The 26254-nt window shown below is 41.9% G+C and overlaps 1 protein-coding gene across 3 annotated transcripts in view; it reads left to right on the top strand.

Moving 5' to 3' along the window:
* LOC121003239 (brain-specific angiogenesis inhibitor 1-associated protein 2-like) overlaps positions 1-17359 on the top strand; it is a 142042-nt gene extending 124683 nt beyond the window's left edge. For all 3 annotated transcript variants that reach the window (XM_040434918.1, XM_040434928.1, XM_040434912.1), the window contains 4 exons: positions 10632-10703; positions 10953-11124; positions 12497-12537; positions 13508-17359. In XM_040434918.1, the coding sequence (XP_040290852.1) occupies positions 10632-10703; positions 10953-11124; positions 12497-12537; positions 13508-13580 (358 nt within the window). In that variant the 3' untranslated portion in view covers positions 13581-17359. The remainder of the gene's footprint in view (positions 1-10631; positions 10704-10952; positions 11125-12496; positions 12538-13507) is intronic.
* Positions 17360-26254: the final 8895 nt, after the last annotated feature.

Genomic DNA, 26254 nt, shown 5'->3' with positions numbered 1-26254 from the left:
CACAGCACAGAGATAATAAACACGGTGATGTCATGGTAAAGAGATAAGAAACCCAGTGATGTCATAAAACAATTTTAATAAACCCAGTGATGTCACAGCATAGAGATAAGCACAGTGATGTCAAAATGCATAAATAATAAACAACGTGATGTCACAGTACATGGATTATAAACTCAGTGATGTCACAGCACAGGCATAATAAAAACAGTAATGCCACAGTACAGGGGTAATGAACACAGTGATGTTAGTAGAGGGATAGCAAAACTAATTAAAATTCTGTGTGCAAGTAAGCCAACCAATATATAAATAATATATACAGTATGTGTGTGTAATGGTATAAATAAAAACTATAGCTCATCCCATCACAGTATACTTATAATAAACCCAGTGATGCTATGGCACACGGATATAGATCATCATTTATTTTACTTTACCTTACTTTTATTGCTGATATAGAATTACCCATTTGCTGTTGTAATACCGTAATTGAAGTATTAATGCCCCCTGGTGGAAAAAACTGAATACTGCATGCCGAAAAAGAGCATCAAGAAAGAACAGGGACAAATTTGGCCACAAATAGTTGTGTGTAAATAACCAATAGCAGTTAGAAAATGTATCTGACCTACTTATAGCACAAATTCACTTTCCATAAATATACTAATTGGTAATGCAGTGGCATAGCGTGGATTGCCAGCACCCGGGGCAAGCCAAGTATTGCGCCCCCCCCCCCCCCCCGCCTGTGGCCACGCCCCTTTTTACAGATAATGTAGTAGATATCACTTGCAGTCATACGTAACACCGCAGATAACACAGTGATAACTTTCAGATAATGTAGTAGATGGGTGTGAGCCCCCAGAATTCAGAAAACACACAGTGTGACCTGAAGTCTGGGGCCCAGGATGCGGCATTGTGGGCCAAATTCTATATCCACCGCCCCATCACTACAGACCATACAGGGTAATACAGTGCCCCATACCTCTTACATCCAGTGACGTCTCCTCTGATGTAGATGTTCTCTTTCCTCATCTTCTCCTTTCAGACCTTCAGACCACCATTTTTCAGCCATTTCTCGTCTCTGCAGTTTGACAAACAAAATCTTAGTTTACTACTTTTCCATCATCCTCCCATCTTCTGGACAAATCATCCTACTACCCCCAATACTGTGCCGCTGTGCTCCCCAATACTATACTGCAGAAACAGATAAACCCCCTGATAATAGTAGTACCATGCAGATAGTGCCCTTCAATAATTATTGGCACACAGTACCCTAAAATAACTGTGCCCAGCAATTAGTGCTTCTTTCCCCCCTTCCTTCTAGTGCCCCCTATAATGTATCAGTATAAAATGTCCCATATATAGTGCCCCAGTAGATGCCCTCAGTGTCCCCCATAATTTGCAAGTATAAAATACCCCTTCTTAGTGCCCCCCATAGATGAGCCCATAGTACTCCTCTCTCCCCTTCCCCATAGTACCCACCATAATGTTCCCCAGTATAAAATGCCCATATACAGAGCCTCCAATATAAAATACCGCTTCTTTGTGGCCTCAGTAGATTCCCCCATAGTGCCCCCAATAATGTGCCACCAATAATGTGCCAGTAAAAAGTGCCCCCATACATGCCCCACAGTGCCCCCCAATAATTTGCCAGTAAGATGTGCCCCCATAGATGCCCCCCAATAATGTGCCAGTAACAAGTGCCCCCTTAGATGCCCCCCAATAATGTGCCAGTAATAAGTGCCCCCATAGATGCCCCCCAATCATGTGCCAGTAACAAGTGCCCCCCCCCCCCCCCCCCCCGCAATCATGTGCCAGTAAGTAGTACCATATAAAAAAATAAACACTTATACTTACTTCCTTGGCAGCGATGCGATACAGGCCTCTTCCGGCCTGTATCGCTACAGCCTATATGGCTATATGGCCTAGTGCCTGCAGCCTATCAGAGGAACGGGGAAGGGAGACGCCTCTCCCCTGCCCTGCCGCAGCACACCTATCGTATCGCTGTCCTGTGGATCGTCCACGGATGTCTGCATGAGGCTTTAGGCCCCTTTCACATGGGCGAGTTTTCCACGCGGGTGCAATGCATGAGGTGAACGCATTGCACCCGCACTGAATCCGGACCCATTTATTTCTATGGGGCTGTGCACATGAGCTGTGATTTTCACGCATCACTTGTGCGTTGCATGAAAATCGCAGCATCCTCTATATTGTGCGTTTATCACTCAACGCAGGCCCCATAGAAGTGAATGGGGCTGAGTGAAAATCGCAAGCATCCGCAAGCAAGTGCGGATGCGGTGCGATTTTCACGCACAGTTGCTAGGAGACGATCGGGATGGAGACCCGATCATTATTATTTTCCCTTATAACATGGTTATAAGGGAAAATAATAGCATTCTTAATACAGAATGCATAGTAAAATAGCGCTGTGATGGACCATGTGATGACCGGAGTGATGTCACCACAGGTCCTTTTCCTGCACACAGCAAAGAAGAAGACAGAAGAGAAGCCGGGCTGCGCGAGCAAGTGGATTAAGGTGAGTTAAATAATATATTTTTTTTTTAACCCCTCCAGCGCTATTGTGCTATGCATTCTGTATTAAGAATGCTATTATTTTCCCTTATAACCATGTTATAAGGGAAAATAATACAATACACAACCCCGATCCCAAACCCGAACTTCTGTGAAGAAGTTCGGGTTTGGGTACCAAACATGCCGATTTTTCTCATGCGCGTGCAAAACGCATTACAATGTTTTGCACTCGCGCGGAAAAATCGCATTACACAGCCTGGCAAGTACCAGCATGGGAGACTGGCTGGGAATCTACTAGCACATGGCAGTGAGGGTTGTAATTAGTCTGACAATGCTGTATAATTGATCTGATAAAGGTTAAATTTAAAGGGCATGTGTCTTTTAAAAAAAAAATATATAAATTCTGGAGCATCTTTTCAATAACCCCTATGTTGTGCAAGTCCTCTGTTATTCACATTAGAAGTTTGAATGTATTGCCAGTAGGGTGCTGCTAGTTACGGGGCGTATCCCTGCACATCCTGGCTGCACTGATTAAACAGTGTTAGGCCTCTTTCACACGACCGTATGGCTATTTCAGCGTTTTGTGGTCCGTTTTTCACAGGTCCATTGTTCCGTTTTTTTGTTTCCGTTTCCGTTCCGTTTTTCCGTATGGCATATACAGTAATTACATAGAAAAAATTGGGCTGGGCATAACATTTTCAATAGATTGTTCTGCAAAAAACTGAACGGATACGGAAGACATATGGATGCATTTCCGTATGTGTTCAGTTCTTTTTGCGGACCCATTGACTTGAATGGAGCCACAGAACGTGATTTGCGGGCAATAATAGGACATGTTCTATCTTTCAGGGTCCATTCACACGCCCGTGTGTGTTTTGCGGATCCACGGATCCGTGGATCCGCAAAACACGGACATCGCCGGCACTTAAACGAATATGCCTATTCTTGTCCGACCAAAATGTAAAATTAAGTGAAATAAAGGAGTCACTCAACTTTTATGAAAGGCCTGCTATTCCAGCGCTGAGGCTCAAATCCTCACCGTTTCTGGTCCACATCTGACCAAAGTGATGGCGTGTTTTCCCATTCCCAGAAACGCTGCATTCAATCACTGGCTTTAGCGGTCATGTGCCAAGAACAGCACATATGAACAAGGAGCTCAGCGGTCACCTCCTGCGACTGCTGCAGCCAATCACTGGCTGCAGTGGCTCCATGAATGGCAACAGCAAGTCATCATTTCCAGTACAGCAGAGACTGGAAACAGCGAGAAGGGAGCTGCAGCGCTTTCATAGGGGCTTTCATATGGTGAATCTTTTTTTACTTGTTTTAAACATTCCACCAGCCGTTACTTAATTTTACTTTGTAAGGGCTCTTTCACACCTGCGTTATTGTCTTCCGGCATAGAGTTCCGTCGTCGGGGCTCTATGCCGGAAGAATCCTGATCAGGATTATCCTAATGCATTCTGAATGGAGAGAAATCCGTTCAGGATGCATCAGGATGTCTTCAGTTCCGGAAGGGAACGTTTTTTGGCCGGAGAAAATACCGCAGCATGCTGCGCTTTTTGCTCCGGCCAAAAATCCGGAACACTTGCCGCAAGGCCGGATCCGGAATTAATGCCCATTGGAAGGCATTGATCCAGATCCGGCCTTAAGCTAAACGTCGTTTCGGCGCATTGCCGGAGCCGACATTTAGCTTTTTCAGAGTGGTTACCATGGCTGCCGGGACGCTAAAGTCCTGGCAGCCATGGTAAGTGTAGTGGGGAGCGGGGGAGCGGGGGAGCAGTGTACTTACCGTCCGTGCGGCTCCCCGGGCGCTCCAGAGTGACGTCAGGGCGCCCCAAGCACATGGATCACGTGATCGCATGGATCACGTCATCCATGCGCATGGGGCGCTCTGACGTCATTCTGGAGCGCCCGGGGAGCCGCACGGACTGTAAGTATACCGCTCCCCCGCTCCCCGCTCCTACTATGGCAACCAGGACTTTAATAGCGTCCTGGGTGCCATAGTAACACTGAAAGCATTTGGAAGACGGTTCCGTCTTCAAATGCTTTCAGTACACTTGCGTTTTTCCGGATCCGGCGGGCACCTCTGGCAACGGAAGTGCATGCCGGATCCCAACAACGCAAGTGTGAAAGAGGCCTAAGACAACATGCACATGGGTGTGTTACAGTTCCATTTTGTAGTGATGCATGAGACCTCTGCTGTACCTCTGTATGACTCTGATTTTATATACTGTAGATGCATGAGACTTCTACTGTACCTCTGTATGACTCTGATTTTATATACAGTTGCAAGAAAAAGTATGTGAACCCTTTGGAATGATATGGATTTCTGCACAAATTGGTCATAAAATGTGATCTGATCTTCATCTAAGTCACAACAATAGACAATCACAGTCTGCTTAAACTAATAACACACAAAGAATTAAATGTTACCATGTTTTTATTGAACACACCAGGTAAACATTCACAGTGCAGGTGGAAAAAGTATGTGAACCCTTGGATTTAATAACTGGTTGAACCTCCTTTGGCAGCAATAACTTCAACCAAATGTTTCCTATAGTTGCAGATCAGACGTGCACAACGGTCAGGAGTAATTATTGACCATTCCTCTTTATAGAACTATTTCAGTTCAGCAATATTCTTGGGATGTCTGGTGTGAATCGCTTTCTTGAGGTCATGCCACAGCATCTCAATCGGGTTGAGGTCAGGACTCTGACTGGGCCACTCCAGAAGGCGTATTTTCTTCTGTTTCAGCCATTCTGTTGTTAATATACTTCTATGCTTTGGGTCGTTGTCCTGTTGCAACATCTATCTTCTGTTGAGCTTCAGCTGGTGGACAGATGGGCTTAAGTTCTCCTGCAAAATGTCTTGATAAACTTGGGAATTCATTTTTCCTTCGATAATATCAATCCGTCCAGGCCCTGACGCAGCAAAGCAGCCCCAAACCATGATGCCCCCACCACCATACTTCACAGTTGGGATGAGGTTTTGATGTTGGTGTGCTGTTTCTCTTTTTCTCCACACATAGTGTTGTGTGTTTCTTCCAAACAACTCAACTTTGGTTTCATCTGTCCAGAATATTTTTCCAGTACTGCTGTGGAACATCCAGGTGCTCTTGTGCAAACTGTAAATGTGCAGCAATGCTTTTTTTGGACAGCAGTGGCTTCCTCTGTGGTATCCTCCCATGAAATCCATTCTTGTTTAGTGTTTTACGTATCGTAGATTTGCTAACAGGGATGTTAGCATATGCAAGAGACTTTTGTAAGTCTTTAGCTGACACTCTAGGATTCTTCTTCACCTCATTGAGCAGTCTGCGCTGTGCTCTTGCAGTCATCTTTACAGGACGGCCACTCCTAGGGAAAGTAGCAGCAGGGCTAAACTTTCTCCATTTATAGACAATTTGTCTTACCGTGGACTGATAAACAGCAAGGCTTTTGGAGATACTTTTATAACCCTGTCCAGCTTTATGCACGTCAACAATTCTTAATCGTAGGTCTTCTGAGAGCTCTTTTGTGCGAGGCATCATTCACATCAGGCAATGCTTCTTGTGAAAAGCAAACCCAGAACTGGTGTGTGTTTTTTATAGGGCAAGGCAGCTGTATCCAACACCTCCAATCTCATCTCATTGATTGGCCTCCAATTGGCTGACACCTCACTCCAATTAGCTCTTGGAGATGTCATTAGTCTAGGGGTTCACATACTTTTTCCACCTGCACAGTGAATGTTTGCATGGTGTGTTCAATAAAAACATGGTAACATGTAATTCTTTGTGTGCTATTAGTTTAAGCAGACTGTGATTGTCTATTGTTGTGACTAAGATGAAAATCAGATCACATTTTATGACCAATTTGTGCAGAAATCCAGATCATTCCAAAGGGTTCACATACTTTTTCTTGCAACTGTAGATGCATGAGACTTCTACTGTACCTCTGAATGGCTCTGATTTTATATAGATGCATGGGACCTCTATTGTACTTCTTTATGACTCTGATTACATATAGATGCATGGGACCTCTACTGTACTTCTGTATGACTCTGATTTCATATAGATGCATGAGACATCTACGGTACCACTGTATGACTCTGATTTCATATAGATGCATGGGACCTCTACTGTTCTTCTGTATGACTCTGATTTCATATAGATGCATGGGACCTCTACTGTTCTTCTGTATGACTCTGATTTCATATAGATGCATAGGACCTCTACTGTACCTCTATATGACTCTGATTTCATATAGATGCATGGGACCTCTACTGTACTTCTGTGTGACTCTGATTTCATATAGATGCATAGGACCTCTACTGTACCTCTATATGACTCTGATTTCATATAGATGCATGGGACCTCTACTGTACCTCTGTGTGATTCTGATTTCACATAGATGCATAGAACCTCTACTGTACCTCTGTATGACTCTGATTTCATATAGATGCATGAGACTACTACTGTACCTCTGTATGACTCTGATTTCATATAGATACATAGGACCTCTAGTGTACCTCTGTATGACTCTGATTTCACATAGATGCATAGGACAGACTCTGATTTCAATAGATGCATGGGACCTCTACTGTACCTCTGTATGACTCTGATTTCACATAGATGCATAGGACCTCTACTGTACTTCTATATGACTCTAATGTTATATAGATGCATGAGACCTCTGCTGTACTTCTGTATGACTCTGATTTCACATAGATGCATAGGACCTCTACTGTACTTCTGTATGACTATGATTTGATATAGATATATAGGACCTCTACTGTACTTCTGTATGACTCTGATTTCATATAGATGCATGAGACTTCTACTGTACCTCTGTATGACTGGGATTTCATATAGATACATAGGACCTCTAGTGTACCTCTGTATGACTCTGATTTCACAAAGATGCATAGGACGGACTCTGATTTCATATAGATGCATGGGACCTCTACTGTACTTCTGTATGACACTGTTTTTATATAGATGCATGGGACCTCTGCTGTACCTCTGTATGACTCTGATTTTATATAGGTGTATGGAACATCTACTGTACTTCTGTATGACTCTGTTTTTATATAGATGCATGGGACCTCTACTGTACTTCTGTATGACTCTGATTTCATATAGATGCATGGGACCTCTACTGTACCTCTGTATGACTCTGATTTCGTATAGATACATAGGGCCTCTACTGTACTTCTGTATGATTTCGATTTTATATAGATGCATACGACCTCTACTGTACCTCTATATTACTCTGAATTCATATAGATGCATGGGACCTCTACTGTACCTTTGTAAGACTCTGATTTCATATAGATGCATGGGACCTCTACTTTACCTCTGTATGACTCTGATTTCATATAGATGCATGAGACCTCTACTGTACCTACGTATGACTCTGATTTTGTATAGATACATAGGGCCTCTACTGTACTTCTGCATGACTCTGATTTCATATAGATGCATACGACCTCTACTGTACCTCTGAGTGATTCTGATTTCACATAGATGCCTAGGTCCTCTACTGTAATTCTGTATGACTTTGATTTCATATAGATACATAGGACCTCTACTGTACTTCTGTATGGCTCTGATTTTATATAGATGCATGAGACCTCTGCTGTATCTTTGAATGACTCTGATTTTATTTACAGGTAGATACATAGGACCTCTACTGTACTTCTGTATTACTCTGATTTCACATAGATGCATAGGACCTCTACTGTACTTCTGTATGACTCTGATTTCATATAGATACATAGGACCTCTACTGTACCTTTGTATGACTCTGATTTCACATAGATGTATAAGACGGACTCTGATTTCATATAGATGCATGGGACCTCTACTGTACTTCTGTATGACTCTGATTTCACATAGATGCATCGGACCTCTACTGTACTTCTGTATGACTCTGATTTCACATAGATGCATAGGACCTCTACTATACTTCTGTATGACTCTGATTTCACATAGATGCATAGGACCTCTACTGTACCACTGTATGACTCTGATTTCATATAGATGCATATAACCTCTACTGTACCTCTGTATGACTCTGATTTCATATAGATGCATAGAACCTCTACTGTCCTTCTGTATGACTCTGATTTCATATAGATGCAAAGGACCTCTACTGTCCTTCTGTATGACTCTGATTTCTTATAGATGCATAGGATCTCTACTGTACTGTACTGTATGACTCTGATTTCATATAGATATATAGGGCCTCTACTGTACTTCTGTATGACTCTGATTTCATATAGATACATGAGACCTCTACCGCACTTCTGTATGACTCTGATTTCATATAGATGATGATTTTCTTTTTGTGTGAGATTCTGAAAAATCATGTTCCTTTGGTTGGCTTATGTACGTAGTATTCTCCTATAGAAGCATTGCTTCTAAAGAATATCTGTGTACAGTCGTGGCCAAAAGTTTTGAGAATGACACAAATATTAGTTTTCACAAAGTTTGCTGCTAAACTGCTTTTAGATCTTTGTTTCAGTTGTTTCTGTGATGTAGTGAAATATAATTACACGTACTTCATGCGTTTGAAAGGCTTTTATCGACAATTACATGACATTTATGCAAAGAGTCAGTATTTGCAGTCTTGGCCCTTCTTTTTCAGGACCTCTGCAATTCGACTGGGCATGCTCTCAATCAACTTCTGGGCCAATTCCTGACTGATAGCAACCCATTCTTTCATAATCACTTCTTGGAGTTTGTCAGAATTAGTGGGTTTTTGTTTGTCCACCCGCCTCTTGAGGATTGACCACAAGTTCTCAATGGGATTAAGATCTGGGGAGTTTCCAGGCCATGGACCCAAAATGTCAATGTTTTGGTCCCCGAGCCACTTAGTTATCACTTTTGCCTTATGGCACGGTGCTCAATCGTGCTGGAAAATGCATTGTTCTTCACCAAACTGTTGTTGGATTGTTGGAAGAAGTTGCTGTTGGGGGGTGTTTTGGTACCATTCTTTATTCATGGCTGTGTTTTTGGGCAAAATTGTGAGTGAGCCAACTCCCTTGGATGAGAAGCAACCCCACACATGAATGGTCTTAGGATGCTTTACTGTTGGCATGACACAGGACTGATGGTAGCGCTTACCTTTTCTTCTCTGGACAAGCCTTTTTCCAGATGCTCCAAACAATCGGAAAGAGGCTTCATCGGAGAATATGACTTTGCCCCAGTCCTCAGCAGTCCATTCACCAAACTTTCTGCAGAAGATCAATCTGTAGCTGATGTTTTTTTTGGAGAGAAGTGGCTTCTTTGCTGCCCTTCTTGACACCAGGCCATCTTCCAAAAGTCTGCGCCTCACTGTGTGTGCAGATGCGCTCACACCTGCCTGCTGCCATTCCTGAGCAAGCTCTGCACTGGTGGCACTCCGATCCCGCAGCTGAATCCTCTTTAGGAGACGATCCTGGCGCTTGCTGGACTTTCTTGGATGCCCTTAAGCCTTCTTAACAAGAATTGAACCTCTTTCCTTGAAGTTCTTGATGATCCTATAAATTGTTGATTGAGGTGCAATCTTAGTAGCCAACGCAATGATGCATGGTTAACAATGGAAGAACAATGATTTCAAGCATCACCCTCCTTTTAACATGTCAAGTCTGCCATTTTAACCCAATCAGCCTGACATAATGATCTCAAGCCTTGTGCTCGTCAACATTCTCACCTGAGTTAACAAGACGATTACTGAAATTATCTCAGCAGGTCCTTTAATGACAGCAATGAAATGCAGTGGAAAGGTTTTGTTGGGATTAAGTTAATTTTCATGGCAAAGAAGGACTATGCAATTGATCTGATCACTCTTCATAACATTCTGGAGTATATGCAAATTGCTATTATAAAAACTTAAGCAGCAACTTTTCCAATTTCCAATATTTATGTAATTCTCAAAACTTTTGGCCACGACTGTACATACTGCACATGACGGGGCCTCTACAGAGGTTGTGCAGCTCAATTCTATATGTATTTACAAAGGGTCTATAGACTGCACATTGATGGGATCTAAAAGCAAAGCTAATAAATTAATTATTCTGTGTGTCCAGGAAGTCCATTGTGTGTGTAAAACATAAGGGAACATTGTTTTTTTTTCTTCTCTTGATAGGAAAGGATGGTTCCCATTTTCCTACACTCGGCCTCTTCCACCCGCAGATAACACAGATAAACATGGCTCAAAGTAAGACATTCTTTGATGTTTGTGGGTTTAGTGCTGCATCTGAGTCCTCTCCTCAAAGCACTGACAAAACTCCTAACACCGATATGCGAAAAGTAGCCTTGAACCTGTTGTAAAGAATCCCGTACCGCCATGGCCACCAAATAGATGGTCATTGCTTATTACTTACTTTTAGTGATTGTTACATTGATTCTCCCTCCAAAAAACATCCATCCTCATACCTGTATCTAACATGATCTTGCTTTCTTGCAGTTTTCCGCTTAGTAAATTAAACAGTAGCAGCACTGGAAATCTGGATAAAGTTGGTGTGTCCATTCCTGAGTGTGAAAGTGTCCGGATAGAAGCGGTCAGATATACACCCTCACCTCGCACAAGCACCTTCCGCCAGCGGCCGTACAGCATGATCAGTCCTGACCTAGTGCAAGTAAGTATGTGGATGATAATGTAATGGAGATTCTGTTATGAGGGTACACATGTATGTCAAGTGGATTTTTCCTGTCTGAAATAATTGGCGGGGAAGGGTATGATCCGCCACTCTTTTCTCCCACTTCCTCAGGAATTCATGTACCTGTTGAGCTTGCATGTTATAAGGGGATCGCTAGATATTTATTGTCAGCACTTACAGCTACCCTACGCATGACACGAGACATCAGATACATGTCCATTTTAGTAAATACTTGTATTCCTCATGAAACAATTCTGGATAATTTTTAGAGCTCTGTGTTATGCCTTTCCTTTTTTATTCCTTCTGGAAATTAATGAATATATTGACAACCTTGTGTTTCCAGTTGGGGTGTCTCTCTAACACTATTCAATCACGGCTGACAGCGTCAGAGCGTACAGAAACACACCACTTTGACAAGGGAGAATGATAACAGCTATTGTCAATTTATTCATAAATATTTAGGAGGAATAACAGAGGAATGACACAATGCAGAGTTATAACAATAGATTCTTCAGAACTGTTATTTCATGAGAAATATAAGTATTAACTAGTACAGACATGTCAGGAGTGGTGACAGGCCCCCTTTACGGAGGGTGTGTAGTAGATAGCGCTCTTCTTGTAGCCAGAACTATAATGCCAGCGTATGAACCATTGTCCAAATGGTGACGGTCTGAAAGCAGTGGACATCCTGACCTCCACTGATCAGATATGGGTGGTATATCCTAATGACATGCCACCAATGTCTGCGATGAGACATCCCAGATAATGAAAAATGTTGTCAAGTGTAACTATTCAAAATGATTGTGCGATGATCCAAATACTGTTAGGCTACTTTCACATCTGCGTTTTTGCTGGATTCGCCATGGATCAGCAAAAACGCTTCTGTTAGAATAATACAACCGTCTACATCCGTTCCGAACGGATCCGGTTGTTTTATCTCTAAAAATAGCCATGATGGATCCGTCTCTAAAATCATTGTAAGTCGATGGGGACGGATCCGTTTTTTTTTGTGTCTGAGAAAACGGATCCGCCACCATTGACTACATTGTGTTTCATGCTGGATCCGTTTTGCACTGCATCCCATGACGCACTCAAAAACGCTGCTTGCAGCGCTCTTCTGTCCGGCATGGGAACGCAACCAAACAGAACGGAATGCATTCTTGTGCATTCTGTTCAGTTCAGTTTTGTCCCCATTGACAATGAATGGGGACAAAACTAAAGCGTTTTCCTCTGGTATTGAGATCCTATGACGGATATCAGTAGCGGAAAGGGAAAGCGCAGGTGTGAAAGTAGCCTTATACTGTTATGTTACTATATAACAATCCAATAACACGAATCTTCTGTTTTTTAGTTAGCAAATGAATTTGGAAGCCCAGCACCATCTCCTTCCAGGTAAGCAGAACTAAGAAGAAAGGATATTGATGACTTATCCTCAGGACAGGTCATCAGTATCTGATCGGTGGGAGTGCGACTCCCATCACACTTGCTGATCAGCTGTTTGAAGAGACCTCAGTGCTCCAGTGAGCGCCGCATCCTCTACCTAAGCCGTGTGATGTCACATTCCTCCGCCACATGGCCTAAGCGCAGCTCAGTCCCATTAAAGTGAATGGGGCTGGGCTGCAATACCAAGGACATTTGTTATCCAATGGACATCGCCGTTCTTAGTAAGCTGCAAGCGCCACAGCCTGTCAAACAGATGATTGGCAAGTGCGCCTAAGGGAATGTGCCTTTGACTCCAGGTGGCACTTCAGAGGGTATTTACCAAAAATCTGTGTTACCCAATATAATCTAGACATATATATACGGTACATAATAATATTTATATAATAATATGTAATAATAATATGAATAATAGTTCTAAACTTTTAAAGGGGTTTTGTGACTTTTTACAAAATGTACCCTAAGCCAGCAAGGTCACGAAATAATAATAAAAGAATATATACTCACCCATTTCACCCCGTGCCACTTACAGCGCTAGCACTCCCATCCTACCCGCGGGGCTTTGATTGATTGGCTGCCTCGAAGACATGCTTGCATAATATACCTGAACACTGCAGCCAATCACTGGCCTTAGCAGTCTTGTGGTATATACTGCTGAGGTCAGTGATTGGCTGCAGTGGTGTCTAGTGTATAATAGCATGTCACCGATGCAACCAAGAAGATGAGGTCATGGCTGCAGGGAGGATCAGAGTGGCAGCGCAGGAAGTGGCTGGGGATGAAATGGGAGTTTATGTTCTTTTATTATTCTGTGGCAATTGCTGGCATGGGAGAAAATGAACAACCCCTTTAATAACCTTTCTACATACATAAAATGTTATGTTTTCCTGTACTTAAAATTGTCACATTTCTTTAATTTCTCAAGGACCAACCCCTTTGCTCATGTTAAACTGAAGCGAACAGTTACTAACGATCGTTCAGCCCCTGTCATTCAGTGACCTTGTGATGTCCTTCAAGAAGATGCTGCTTCAGGAACACTTTATAGAAGACATTTGTTTCTTCAGATCTCTTCCATAGACTGGAAAGGCCTGATGTAAATAAAACTATGATGCTTGGTCTTTTCTGAAACCAGCAAACAATATAACTATGGAAATATTCTGTTTACAGCAGTTATGAGAAATTTCCCAGCAATGTCTGTGTTGACTTTACCGTCAGATGCATGGTAGCACGCGTTTCGGTGAACACACTGTCAGCTGAAAGTATTCATGACCTCAGCAGTATTATACAAATGGTGACCTTCTCTGATCATATGACCAGAGTGTAGATTAGCCATGCATTCTTAAGATTGCTTCATGTGGCTTGGAAATGGGTTACCTGTAAGAGATGCCTAGACACATGAGTACGGGCATCAAGTTGGCATTCTGAAGGCGTAACTACACTACAAAGCTCAACAGAACTGTCAGAAAAAGAAATAATAGACAAGATTAAGGTTGGAGTTCAAGAAGGAGTGGTCGCTTTCTCTGTCTTTGCTCTTTTGCCGCTCTCATACTATCTGTAAAAGATGAAATTCCAATTCTGAATACATCTGTAACATATATAGGTATTTAAATTGTGTTTAGTGTGCCATATGAATGTAGCACAATGGGGCAGATTTGCTAATTCTGTTTAAAATGTAGAGTGGCTCAGGCTGTCTTATAAATTTGGGGCCTGGATAGACACTTTTTATTTGTACACCAACCACTGGTTAACTTAGTCTGCACCAAAATTTTGGTGCATGTTATTTTATTTTATGAGGGTTTTCCAGAAATTTAATACCGATGGCTTATTTTCAGAATAGGTCAGCTGTTTGAAGAGCTCGTGGCACTCCAATGAGAGCTTCAGCCTCCACACAGGTCACCAAACACAGTGACGAACATTGTATAGTGGTTGTGCTTGGTATTGCAGTCCAGGCCCATTAACTTGAATGGGACTGAGCTGCATAAAGACCATGTGACCAATGAATGTGACATCACTGGAGTGCCACAGCTACTTGGAAGGGTTGCCAGAAGTTGGATCCCATCAATAACATAGTGATGACCTATCGTGATATTGAACTCACAGAAAACCCTTTAAGCTATGCCCCTATCTGCCAAGACATGGCCTCTTTTGAACTGGAAAACTGAAACAGGGAGGCTAGGGGCAGTGGATTATTCTTTCTTGTGCATTTGCTTCATAAATTTATCTAAAAGGTGATCAGAAATGTGCCCAAATTGTGCTCTATTTTCGACAAGGTCTAGAAGCAATTACATTAGTAAATCTGCCCTGATATTTTTTCAAGATGGTTGTGTATGTGCCAAACTTAAGGTAACAGGAGTCAAAAATGAAAGACGTGAACGCGATGTCCATGGAAAGTAAAAGGAAGTTGAAGAAAGCGTGGGGAGGGATATCAAGTTATTAAAAGAAGACTAAATAGAAAGTGAATTGAAAGTAAAACAGTCAACAGGGCAGGATTCATAGGCACACATGGAAGTAGGTGTTAATGAGAAAGTGGTGTTTCTGCCTTAGGCTGGGCATACATCTGAGAGTTATACCAAGGTATATGATGGAAACCATCTATATTCTATATAACTAAGGCAGCAGAAGACAACCAGGGCTCTCCAGAAATACAAGCTTCAGTAGATCTCCCTGGTCAACACTGACATTGTATGTTGGGAAATGGCATGAGGTGCAGTATAGGCTTGGAGATAATGAGAGCCATGTCTAAAGAAGCATATATACCCCGATTCTACTGGTCTACTGTCAGGTGATTTTTAGACATAAGACTTATCTCTATGTACTAAACAATGTCCTCACAGCTATGGACGCTCTATGTTGTTGACTACATGTATTATATAATATCCTGCTCTTGGATATTGAATATATTGAAATGTTTTTGAAGGCATATGGAAAGTGTGAGAAACATGGTAAATGTTATGTGTTCATGGTTTCTCTATATGATGGGGTACTTTAATAATGTCCTTAATGGGAGAAACCAATGTCTTATGTACTTTCATTGGGAAAGATCAATAAAGAAAAGCTTACTACAGGTAGCCAACCTGTGGATATTTGAAGAGGTTGACATGTTTAGAAAAGTATCACATTAGGAAATTCTGAAAGATTCTTTCTCTCTCTCCCTCCCTGGGCGGAACCAATTTGCTCATCCTTAATGTCAATACATTACATAGACAGCCAATTCATTCTAACTGTGATGGTGCTGCATGGAAAGTGAACATTGCTGCCAGATTTTTTCACAGCTTTTGGCTGATCAGTGGGGACCAAGTGAAGGAATAATCTGGGATACTGATTGTTGGGGGCCCATCTAACAAAACAGGATTTTCGAAAAGCAGACAACTCCTTTAAAGGGAGCCTGTCAACTAGTTTGGGGCCAGTAAACTGCCAGCATGCTATTATATAGCTTGGGTTTAGGGTCCCAAACCTTGCCATAGCAAAGTAAATGAAATTTAAGATGGGTTTGCTATAGGCACGTTTGGGACTCTAAACCCAAGCTACATAACATGCTGGTGGTTTAGTGGCTCCAAACCAGGTGACAGTTTCCTGATTGAGCATCAGAGCCTGAGTTGAGAAGATGAAAGACCATAAGGTCTTCTGTCTTGTAATATAAAGAACAGGCAGGCTTCACTTATGCCAATGACCTGTTTTACCAAAAAATATTTAATAGGTATAGGCATGATTTTTAATTTAAACAGGACCTAATGAAGATAGTCCAATGTTTTCAGAAAAATATTTCTTTTTCCTTAATGTATATTTTAGTTTATTTTAGTTTAGGCCTCAAACCTGTCTATAAAAAACCCATCTATCTCCATAAAAGAGTATAAATGACATTCAAACTTATTGGGAGAGTCTGGAATGCCCCACCAGTGGCATTGGGCACATGCACCGATGAAGGCAGGGATGGCACACCACGCTTCACTGCACATGCACGGCTCAACGGGTATGCACAGTGTGGTGAGGTGTTCCACCATTGGCTTCATCGCCAGAATGTGCATGTGCCCGATGCTGCTGAGCCCTGAGTCCTGTACTCTTCTCCATGGAAATTTGAATTTAATTTACTTATCTGTGGGGACAGATGGGTTTGGTATGGGCAGGTTTGATACCCTAAACTGCAGCTGCATAACAGCATGCTGGTGGTTTGGTGGTCTCAAACCAGGTGCAAGGTGTTAAGAGACTCCATTGTGCCGTGTGCTATATGTTTCTTTAGTTTTCTAGGCACATTTATTTATATAAAATATATTATTATTTCTGAATCCAAGATTGAGCAATGCATTTGAAGTTATACCATATGAAGTGCCATTTGTAATCTTAGATATTACTGGAGGACTAAATGATACTAGTAGATTCTGTTTGGACAACGTATAAATTATAAAGTTTGTGACAAGAGATGTTATTTTTATGGCAGCAACCCTTGTAGGTTGAAGATTATTCCTGTTAACTTTATTTTTAGTCAGTCTGGATCTTATCATGCATAATATTGCTACACGTAATGTGTGGCACAATGTCATAATGAACACAACAAGCATTGCTCATACAGGTTTTCCTAGAGATAATAATAAATCATTTATAAATTGTGACCTTGTGTTGGCTTATCAATGACTTTGTTTCTTCATAATGAATATGTATGCCAAGAAGAAACTGTACAGTGCCTGTTAGCTTGTTGTAACATAGTGTAACATTGTAATATACATTGTACTATGTTGAAATATTTCACTAACTGAGCAAATAGATATTATATTAATCCAGACCACTGTGTTTTGTGATGACTGAGTGACATTCTGTGATACAACTGTGTGATGTATAGTAACTATAGATGGAGCCTGTATACATCAGTAGAGATGGCCTTGCGGTTCGCCCGACGGTCGTTTCGCGGTGAACTTTGCGCGTTCGCGACTCACCTAACATGCAAACATATGGCGCTGTCTGCTGTCACCATATTCTTTTGCATTGCGCCAAAATTTGACCCATGACACATCCATCAGGTGGGACAGAACAGCCAATTGAGACGTTTCAGGACATGGACACACCCCCACCTATCAAAGAACCCGATCTGACATCCATTTTACATTCTGTGTTTTGCCAGTGTAGAGAGAGGTTGCTTTGTGGAGCAGGGAAAGGCTGTTAGGGACACCAAACGCTAGCTAATAGGGCCACAAAAGTCATTTTAGGACTGGTATAGGTGTGCTATCGATAGGTGTGATATACTGAGGGGTGTGATATACTTATAATATACTTTCTAACATAGAAAGTATAGTATAGTGCATTTGTATTGTGCAGCAGTTGTGTATGGGACAAACGCTATTGGAAAAACTAATTGCAACAGGTGTGATATACCTGTTACCCCAAAAAAAACTGATTGAGGGGTGTAATATACCTATAATATACTTTCTAACATATAAAGTATATAGTGGATTTGTATTGTGCAGCAGTTGTGTACGGTTCTGCTGCGATACCGCAGCTATATAGAGAGACAAGCGCTATTGGAACATCTAATTGCAACGGGTGTGATATACCTGTTGCCCTCAAAAAAACTGATTGAGGGGTGTCATATACCTTTTTTCACAAAATACTGATTGAGGGTTGCGATATACCTGTTGCCCCAAATAAACAGGGTGGTGTGATATAACTGGCAAAAAAATAATTGAGAGGTGTGATATACCTGCTTCCACAAAATACTGATTAAGGGGTTCAATATACCTGCTTCCACCAAATAATGATTGAGGGGTGTCATATACCTTTTTTCACAAAATACTGATTGAGGGTTGCGATATACCTGTTGCCCCAAATAAACAGGGTGGTGTGATATAACTGGCAAAAAAATAATTGAGAGGTGTGATATACCTGCTTCCACAAAATACTGATTAAGGGGTTCAATATACCTGCTTCCACCAAATATTGATTGAGGAGTACGATATACCTGCTTCCACAATATACTGATTAAGGATTTTGATATACCTGCTTCCACCAAATATTGATTGAGGGCTGCGATATACCTGCTTCCACAAAATACTGATTAAGGGGTTCGATATAACTGCTTCCACCAAATATTGATTGAAGAGTGTGATGTACCTGCTTCCACAAAATACTGATTAAGGGGTTTGATATACCTGCTTCCACCAAATATTGATTGAGGGCTGCAATTTACATGCTTCCACAAAATACTAATTAAGGGGTTTGATATACCTGTTTCCACAGAATATTGATTAAGACCTGCGATATACCTGCTTCCACAAAATACTGATTAAGGGGTTTGATATACCTGCTTGCACCAAATATTGATTGAGGGCTGCAATATATCTGCTTCCCCAAAATATTGATTAAGGGGTTTGATGTACCTGCTTCCACAAAATACTGATTGAGAGCTGCGATATACCTGCTTCCACAAAATACTGATTCAGGGGTTTGATATTCCTGTATTCACCAAATATTGATTGAGGCCTGCGATATATCTGCTTCCACAAAATACTGATTAAGGGATTCGATATACCTGTTTCCACCAAATATTGATTGAGGTCTGCGATATACCTGCTTCCACAAAATATTGATTAAGGGGTTTGATATACCTGTTCCACAAAATACTGATTGAGGGCTGCTATATACCTGCTTCCACAAAATACTGATTAAGGGGTTTGATATAGCTGCTTCCACAAAATAATGATTAAGGGGTTTGATATACCTGCTTCCACCAAATATTGATTGAGGGCTGTGATATAACTGCTTCCACAAAATACTGATTAAGGGATTTGATATGCCTGCTTCCACAAAATACTGATTGAGGGCTGCGATATACCTGCTTCCACAAAATACTGATTAAGGGGTTCGATATACCTTTTTCCACAAAATATTGATTGAGGCCTGCGATATACTTGCTTCCACAAAATACTGATAAAGGGGATTGATATACCTGGCTTTCACAAAATACTGATTGAGGGCTGCGATATACCTGCTTTCACAAAATACTGATTAAGGGGTTTGAAATAACCGGCTTCCACAAAATACTGATTGAAGGCTGCGATATACGTGCTTCCACAAAATACTGATTCATGGGTTTGATATACCTGTTTCCACCAAATATTGATTGAGGCCTGCGATATACCTGCTTCCACAAAATACCGATTAAGGGGTTCGATATACCTGCTTCCACAAATACTGCTCTTCTCTAGGGACTTAGGCACAGGGTCATTTTGAAAATGACAGGCAGAGGAAGAGGCAGGCCGTTCCACAGGGGTGGTAGGGGTCGGGCAGGTGCACCAGGCCGGAGCCTAAGCAGTAAGTTGGAGAAGGCGTGTGCAATTACTTCAAAGGGTGCACTAGAGTTGGTTGAGTGGCTCACTCATCCTTCCGCTTCTGCACCCTCCTCATCCTCTGTATCTGCACCCTCCTCACCTCTGCTGTGTGCACCCCAAATGCACCATCCACCACCACCATAGCCCCTCCACTCGAGTCAGAGAAATTATTTTTCTATCCATTCCCAGACCTTACCGATGCGCAGCCATTCTTGACATCGGATGAGGAAGAGGAGGTAGCAACCACCGCCACCCATTGGTCTGACGACAGTACCCAGATCAGCCCAAGGAGGGAGGTCCCCGCTGTTGCTGCCTCCTCCAAGATCTCAAATGTCAGTGGTGGTGAAGGTGATGATGATGACGTGTCATTGGACGTCAGGTGGGTGCCCACAAGAGAGGAAGAGGAGGGGAGTTCAGAGGGAGAGACGGAGCAGCAGATAGGAAGGAGAAGGAGCAGAAGCAGTCAGGGCACAGGTGTCAAAAATCAGACTGCAAATGTATCTGGAACGAACCATCCACCATGCACGGTCACTTCTGGCGCTCCCAGGACGCCGGCACATGGCTCCGCAGTGTTGGCTTTTTTCAAAGTGTCAGCTGCTGACAATAGTGTTGCCATCTGCAGCCTGTGCTGTTAACGCATAAGTCACTGTAAACCCAACACTCACTTAGGGACGACTGCCTTAAGAAGGCACCTGGCCTCCCATCACCGAGCCCAGTGGGAGAAACGCTGTCAGAACCCACAAAGCCACACTCCCGGCGCTCCAAGTCCTGCCTCTTTTCCTTCTCCTCTCTTTTCCCATTAGTCCTCCACTCCACCTTTCACCGTACCTTTGTCGCGTTCATTTGGCAGAAGGCAGGCTTCCGTGGCACAAATGTTTGAGCGCAAAAAGTTGATGATGCCAGATAACCCTCTTTCCCAACGGCTGACCACTGGCTTGATGGAACTTCTAGACCGCCAACTACTGCTATATAAACTGGTGGACTTTAGAACATTTGTGGCCATTGGCACACCGCAATGGAAGGTCCCCGGAAGGAAATATTTCTCCCAGAAAGGCATCCCAGAGCTATATGGCCACGTTCAGCGGCAAGTGAATATATCTCTGGCACACAGTGTCGGTGCCAAGATACATCTGACCACAGACACATGGTCTAGCAAACACGGGCAGGGAAGGTACATAACTTTTACTGCCCACTAGGTGAACCTTCTGATGGCCGTCAAGTATGTAACCCGTGGCTCTCGTGTGGATCTTTTCAACATGTGTTATGTACATGGACTATCTGTTGCGGAGGCGGCAGTGTTATATATGAAGAAAAGTTGAAGTTAATAAAGAAGTTATTTCTTTAAACCTACTGTTTCCATAGAACGGCGCTAGAGGAATTGCAGAGTAATAAACAGTCTGGTTAGACTGAAAAGTCAGAGATATCAGAATTCTTCTAATGCCACAGTGTAAAAGGCACTTCATAGTGCTGCACCTGCCACATGGGGGTCTGATTTTGGGGTCTGCTCTGAAGCACTGGCATGCCTAGGGTGTTTGGCACCCAGAGCGGGTCCTTTCTCTGGCACCACCCCTGCCGCCATTACTTTAAAGAAATAAATTCTCTATATACACTATCGCATGGTGTCAAAGGTTTAGTGCCAGTCACTACATTCTATATTCAATTTATTTTCCCTCTTTTGACCGGGTGGGTCAATACGTGACTAGAGCACCTACCCATACCTCCAGTTGGGTGAGCCTCTATTCCTTCTTTTTATATTGCATTTTTTAACACTCATTTAGAGGTAAGCTCCCCAGCCGCAGAGTATGGAACATTTGGAACCATGCAGAAAACAAAAGGCTTAAAGCCAAAAATGTTATCTTTGATGAATCAGCCACAATACAAGGAGATACAGAAATAAATAGAAGTACATCTGAGCTGTTTAAAGAATTAGAAAATCTACTACAGAAACAGTTAAGACAGAGATGGGAGACTAGATCATTAAACCAGTATATAGATCATAACAGAGTCCCAAAAGGACTTATGTTATACAAAAACCCAGCACAAGTATTGGCGTCATGTACACTCACCTAAAGAATTATTAGGAACACCTGTTCTATTTCTCATTAATGCAATTATCTAGTCAACCAATCACATGGCAGTTGCTTCAATGCATTTAGGGGTGTGGTCCTGGTCAAGACAATCTCCTGAACTCCAAACTGAATGTCAGAATGGGAAAGAAAGGTGATTTAAGCAATTTTGAGCGTGGCATGGTTGTTGGTGCCAAACAGGCCCATCTGAGTATTTCAAAATCTGCTCAGTTCCTGGGATTTTCACGCACAACCATTTCTAGGGTTTACAAAGAATGGTGTGAAAAGGGAAAAACATCCAGTATGCGGCAGTCCTGTGGGTAAAAATGCCTTGTGGATGCTAGAGGTCAGAGGAGAATGGGCCGACTGATTGAAGCTGATAGAAGAGCAACGTTGACTGAAATAACCACTCGTTACAACCGAGGTATGCAGCAAAGCATTTGTGAAGCCACAACACGCACAACCTTGAGGCGGATGGGCTACAACAGCAGAAGACCCCACCGCGTACCACTCATCTCCACTACAAATAAGAAAAAGAGGCTACAATTTGCACGAGCTCACCAAAATTGGACTGTTGAAGACTGGAAAAATGTTGCCTGGTCTGATGAGTCTCGATTTCTGTTGAGACATTCAAATTGTAGAGTCCAAATTTGGCGTAAACAGAATGAGAACATGTATCCATCTTCTGATGGCTACTTCCAGCAGGATAATGCACCATGTCACAAAGCTCGAATCATTTCAAATTGGTTTCTTGAACATGACAAGAGTTCACTGTACTAAAATGGCCCCCACAGTTACCAGATCTCAACCCAATAGAGCATCTTTGGGATGTGGTGGAACGGGAGCTTCGTGCCCTGGATGTGCATCCCTCAAATCTCCATCAACTGCAAGATGCTATCCTATCAATATGGGCCAACATTTCTAAAGAATGCTATCAGCACCTTGTTGAATCAATGCCACGTAGAATTAAGGCAGTTCTGAAGGCAAAAGGGGGTCCAACACCGTATTAGTATGGTGTTCCTAATAATTCTTTAGGTGAGTGTATTTGACCCTGTTCACACATTCACCTGTTCACTCAGTCTTAGTGCATTTAGTGGTGTGCTGCTACTTTATTTGTTTACTGTATTATCGCCAGGTAGCTTGCACCTGAGATTTGTCTCTGGAGGTGCTGTTCCGTTTTTTGGTTATATGTAAACTATTACAACCAACAGTTAAAGAAATCAATTCTTACATTAAGGACACCACACAAATCATTCAGACTATAGAAAAACTAAAATTTGAACCCCATTGGATAATAGGTACACTTGATGTACATTCTCTGTACACTATATTAGATCATGAGCAGGGCATTGAAGCCATGAAATCACAACTAAAACAAGGAGGACAATTTCATGAACACCAAATAGATTATTTAGCAGAAGGAGTCAAATTTATTTTGGATCATTATTTTTATTTTGAATCTGATTTTTACCTCCAGACCAGGGGTACTGCCATGGGGACCAGATTTGCCACCAACTATGCCAATCTTTATGGCCCAGTGGGAGTTGAACCATATCACTCCCAAGCTGGGGGGAGACCTGGTCCTCTGGCAGCGTTATATAGATGACATTCTATTCATATGGCAGAATGATGAGACTGAACTCCAAAAATTCCTTCATGAACTGAATAGAAATATATGCAACCTACAATTTACAGCTAACATAAGTCAATCTCAAGTTGAATTCCTTGACCTACAAATTACAGTGGAACAGGATAGATTGATGTGTACCACTTATCAAAAACCTTGTATTGAGGTTGCTTCAAAGGCGCTCCGTGAGTGCACTATATTGTGGCAGCGGTATCGCAGCAGAACCGCAAGATCTGCCGCATAAAAAAGGTACTGTTGTAAATTATAATGATACTGCACTCTGGGACTATGAACGTTTTTTATATATATTAGTACAGAGATAATCTGTGTTAGTTACGCGTAGCACATAGATAAATACCGATCTATAGGTGTCTATTTAACTCAAACAGTGTGCCTGTAGTATAGATCCCTGCTTGTACTTTGGTGCTCAATGCGGTGGTTTGTCTTCCTGCGGTCAGGGATTGTCGATTTTGCTGATGTCAATCGCCGAATCACCGATGCTGGAGTTCGGGATGTAGACTAGTCAGATGGTATAGAAAAGGTTACAGCCAGCTCACCTTCGCGTCCTGCACAGCGGTGCACGGGGCGGACTCAAGCCAGTCCTCAGTAATGATTAGAGAAAATAGAAGAAAAGTCCATCGTGGTGCTGGAGCTTTTCTTCTATTTTTTCTAGACTAGTCAGAGTTCCATATGGTTTGGCGTGCTGCTTCGCGCCCCGGCCGGTGGGGCGATGCTGAAGCAGGTAGGGATTGGACAAGGTTTTTGCGCTCACTAGGAGCAGCAAGTAACGTCACTACCGTGGTCGTCAATGACCACAGGTGCCAGGGGTGTCTTTCTCCAACGCGTTTCGAACAGACGCTGTTCTTCCTCACGGAACAGCGGACCCATTGACTTTCAATGGGTCCGTTGAAAACTCGGCTAATGCACCTTTTGTCATCCGCGTCCGTGATCCGTGGTTCCAGTCCGTCAAAAAAATATAACCTGTCCTATTATTTTCGTGGAAAACGCTTCGCGGACCCATTCAAGTGAATGGGACCGCTAAAAAACACAGAGGCACACAAGACTGTCATCCGTGCGTCCGCATCCGTTTTTTTCCTATCATTTGCATGGCAAACCTGTCTTAGATTTTTTTTTACTTTCCTTTATGTCTGGTGATCCTCCAAAAATAAAGGAAGACACACGGAAACAAAAACGGAAACGGATCACGGAACAACGGAACCCCATTTTGCGGAACGGAACACAACAACGGTCGTGTGCATGAAGCCTAATTTTACCGTTTAATTCACAATATAAAAAAATCTAACAAATTATCAAACAACATTGGCATCTCATTTTAAAAGATAAATATATTGGTCCCATACTAACAAACACCCCCCAAATAACATACACCAAAGCTCCGAACCTTGGTTTGAAGATAGCTCCAACAATTAGAAACAACCAGACAAGGAAACAGTCTTCCAATAAGTGGGTAAACATGAAAGGGTTTTTTAAATGTGAAAAATGCAATAACTGCAAAATTTCAACATTCCCAAGAAAAACACTTAAGATTATGTCCACACAAAACGGATTTATACATGAGATTAAGGAGTTCCTTACCTGCAGTTCTATGAATGTTATCTACATTATAAAATGTCCATGTGGGAAACAATACATAGGCCGGACTAAATGGACATTGAAAAAGCGTATTGCAGAACATATATCGAACATAAAAAAGGGTTATGAGAAACACTCATTATCTCAGCATTTTAAACAATGTCATAATCAAGACCCAAAAGGAACGACCTTTGCAGCACTTGATCAAGTAAAAAAGCCTTGGAGAGGTGGAGACCATACTAGTTGGATGTCCCATTTAGAGTCTAGGAAAATATTTGAGTTTAATACACTTTTACCTGGAGGTCTCAATACAGAAATGGAACTGTTTGGCTTTTTATAGATCTGAACGGCTGCCCGGCTCCGATGGAGAATCGGCAGTTAGCTGTTTGTTTCAGCTCTCCGATTTTCCCTTGGATTAAGGCCGCCATCCCTATACCTCCTTCAACGAACCATAATTTTGAAAAATACAGAAAACATTCATGCAGGTATCCAGGACGATAGCAAGACATTTAAATATATTTTTATATATACCTTTTATATATTCTTACGGCTATATTTAATTCTTATATTTATTCTTATCTTTATATAATAGTTTTTATAAAGAATTTTCTTATAAAAGGCTTTTATACAAGCAATTTTTTATGAGATTTTTATATATATTTTTAGGTTTCATACAAATTACACACCAAACTATTTATGAATTATTTATGAATTATTTATACATGATTGGAGTAGTTATATTACAAATACTTATACTGAAATAACCACATAATGACTCTCTCTCGAAATATGAGCAAATATAATATTGGCAAGCAAAAAACTATTCAAAAATGTAAAAACGCATAGAAAATGCATCAAAAACGCACCATAACCGCAGGTGCGTTTTTTTTGCATATGGCTGTCACTTATTGCGAACCACACCCCCTGAGGATTTTTGAAATAACTTTAAAATATGGACAACAATTAAATTATTCAGACAAAAAGAGGTGATCCAGGACGGACATTACAAATCACCCAGGACTTCAGGTGATCTATTAGCGATCTATAAGAGTAGGCAAGGTATGGTGAAA

The sequence above is a fragment of the Bufo bufo genome, chromosome 1 (assembly GCF_905171765.1).
Source record: "Bufo bufo chromosome 1, aBufBuf1.1, whole genome shotgun sequence".
NCBI lineage: Eukaryota > Metazoa > Chordata > Amphibia > Anura > Bufonidae > Bufo > Bufo bufo.
This window is presented reverse-complemented; position numbering and strand designations above follow the sequence as displayed.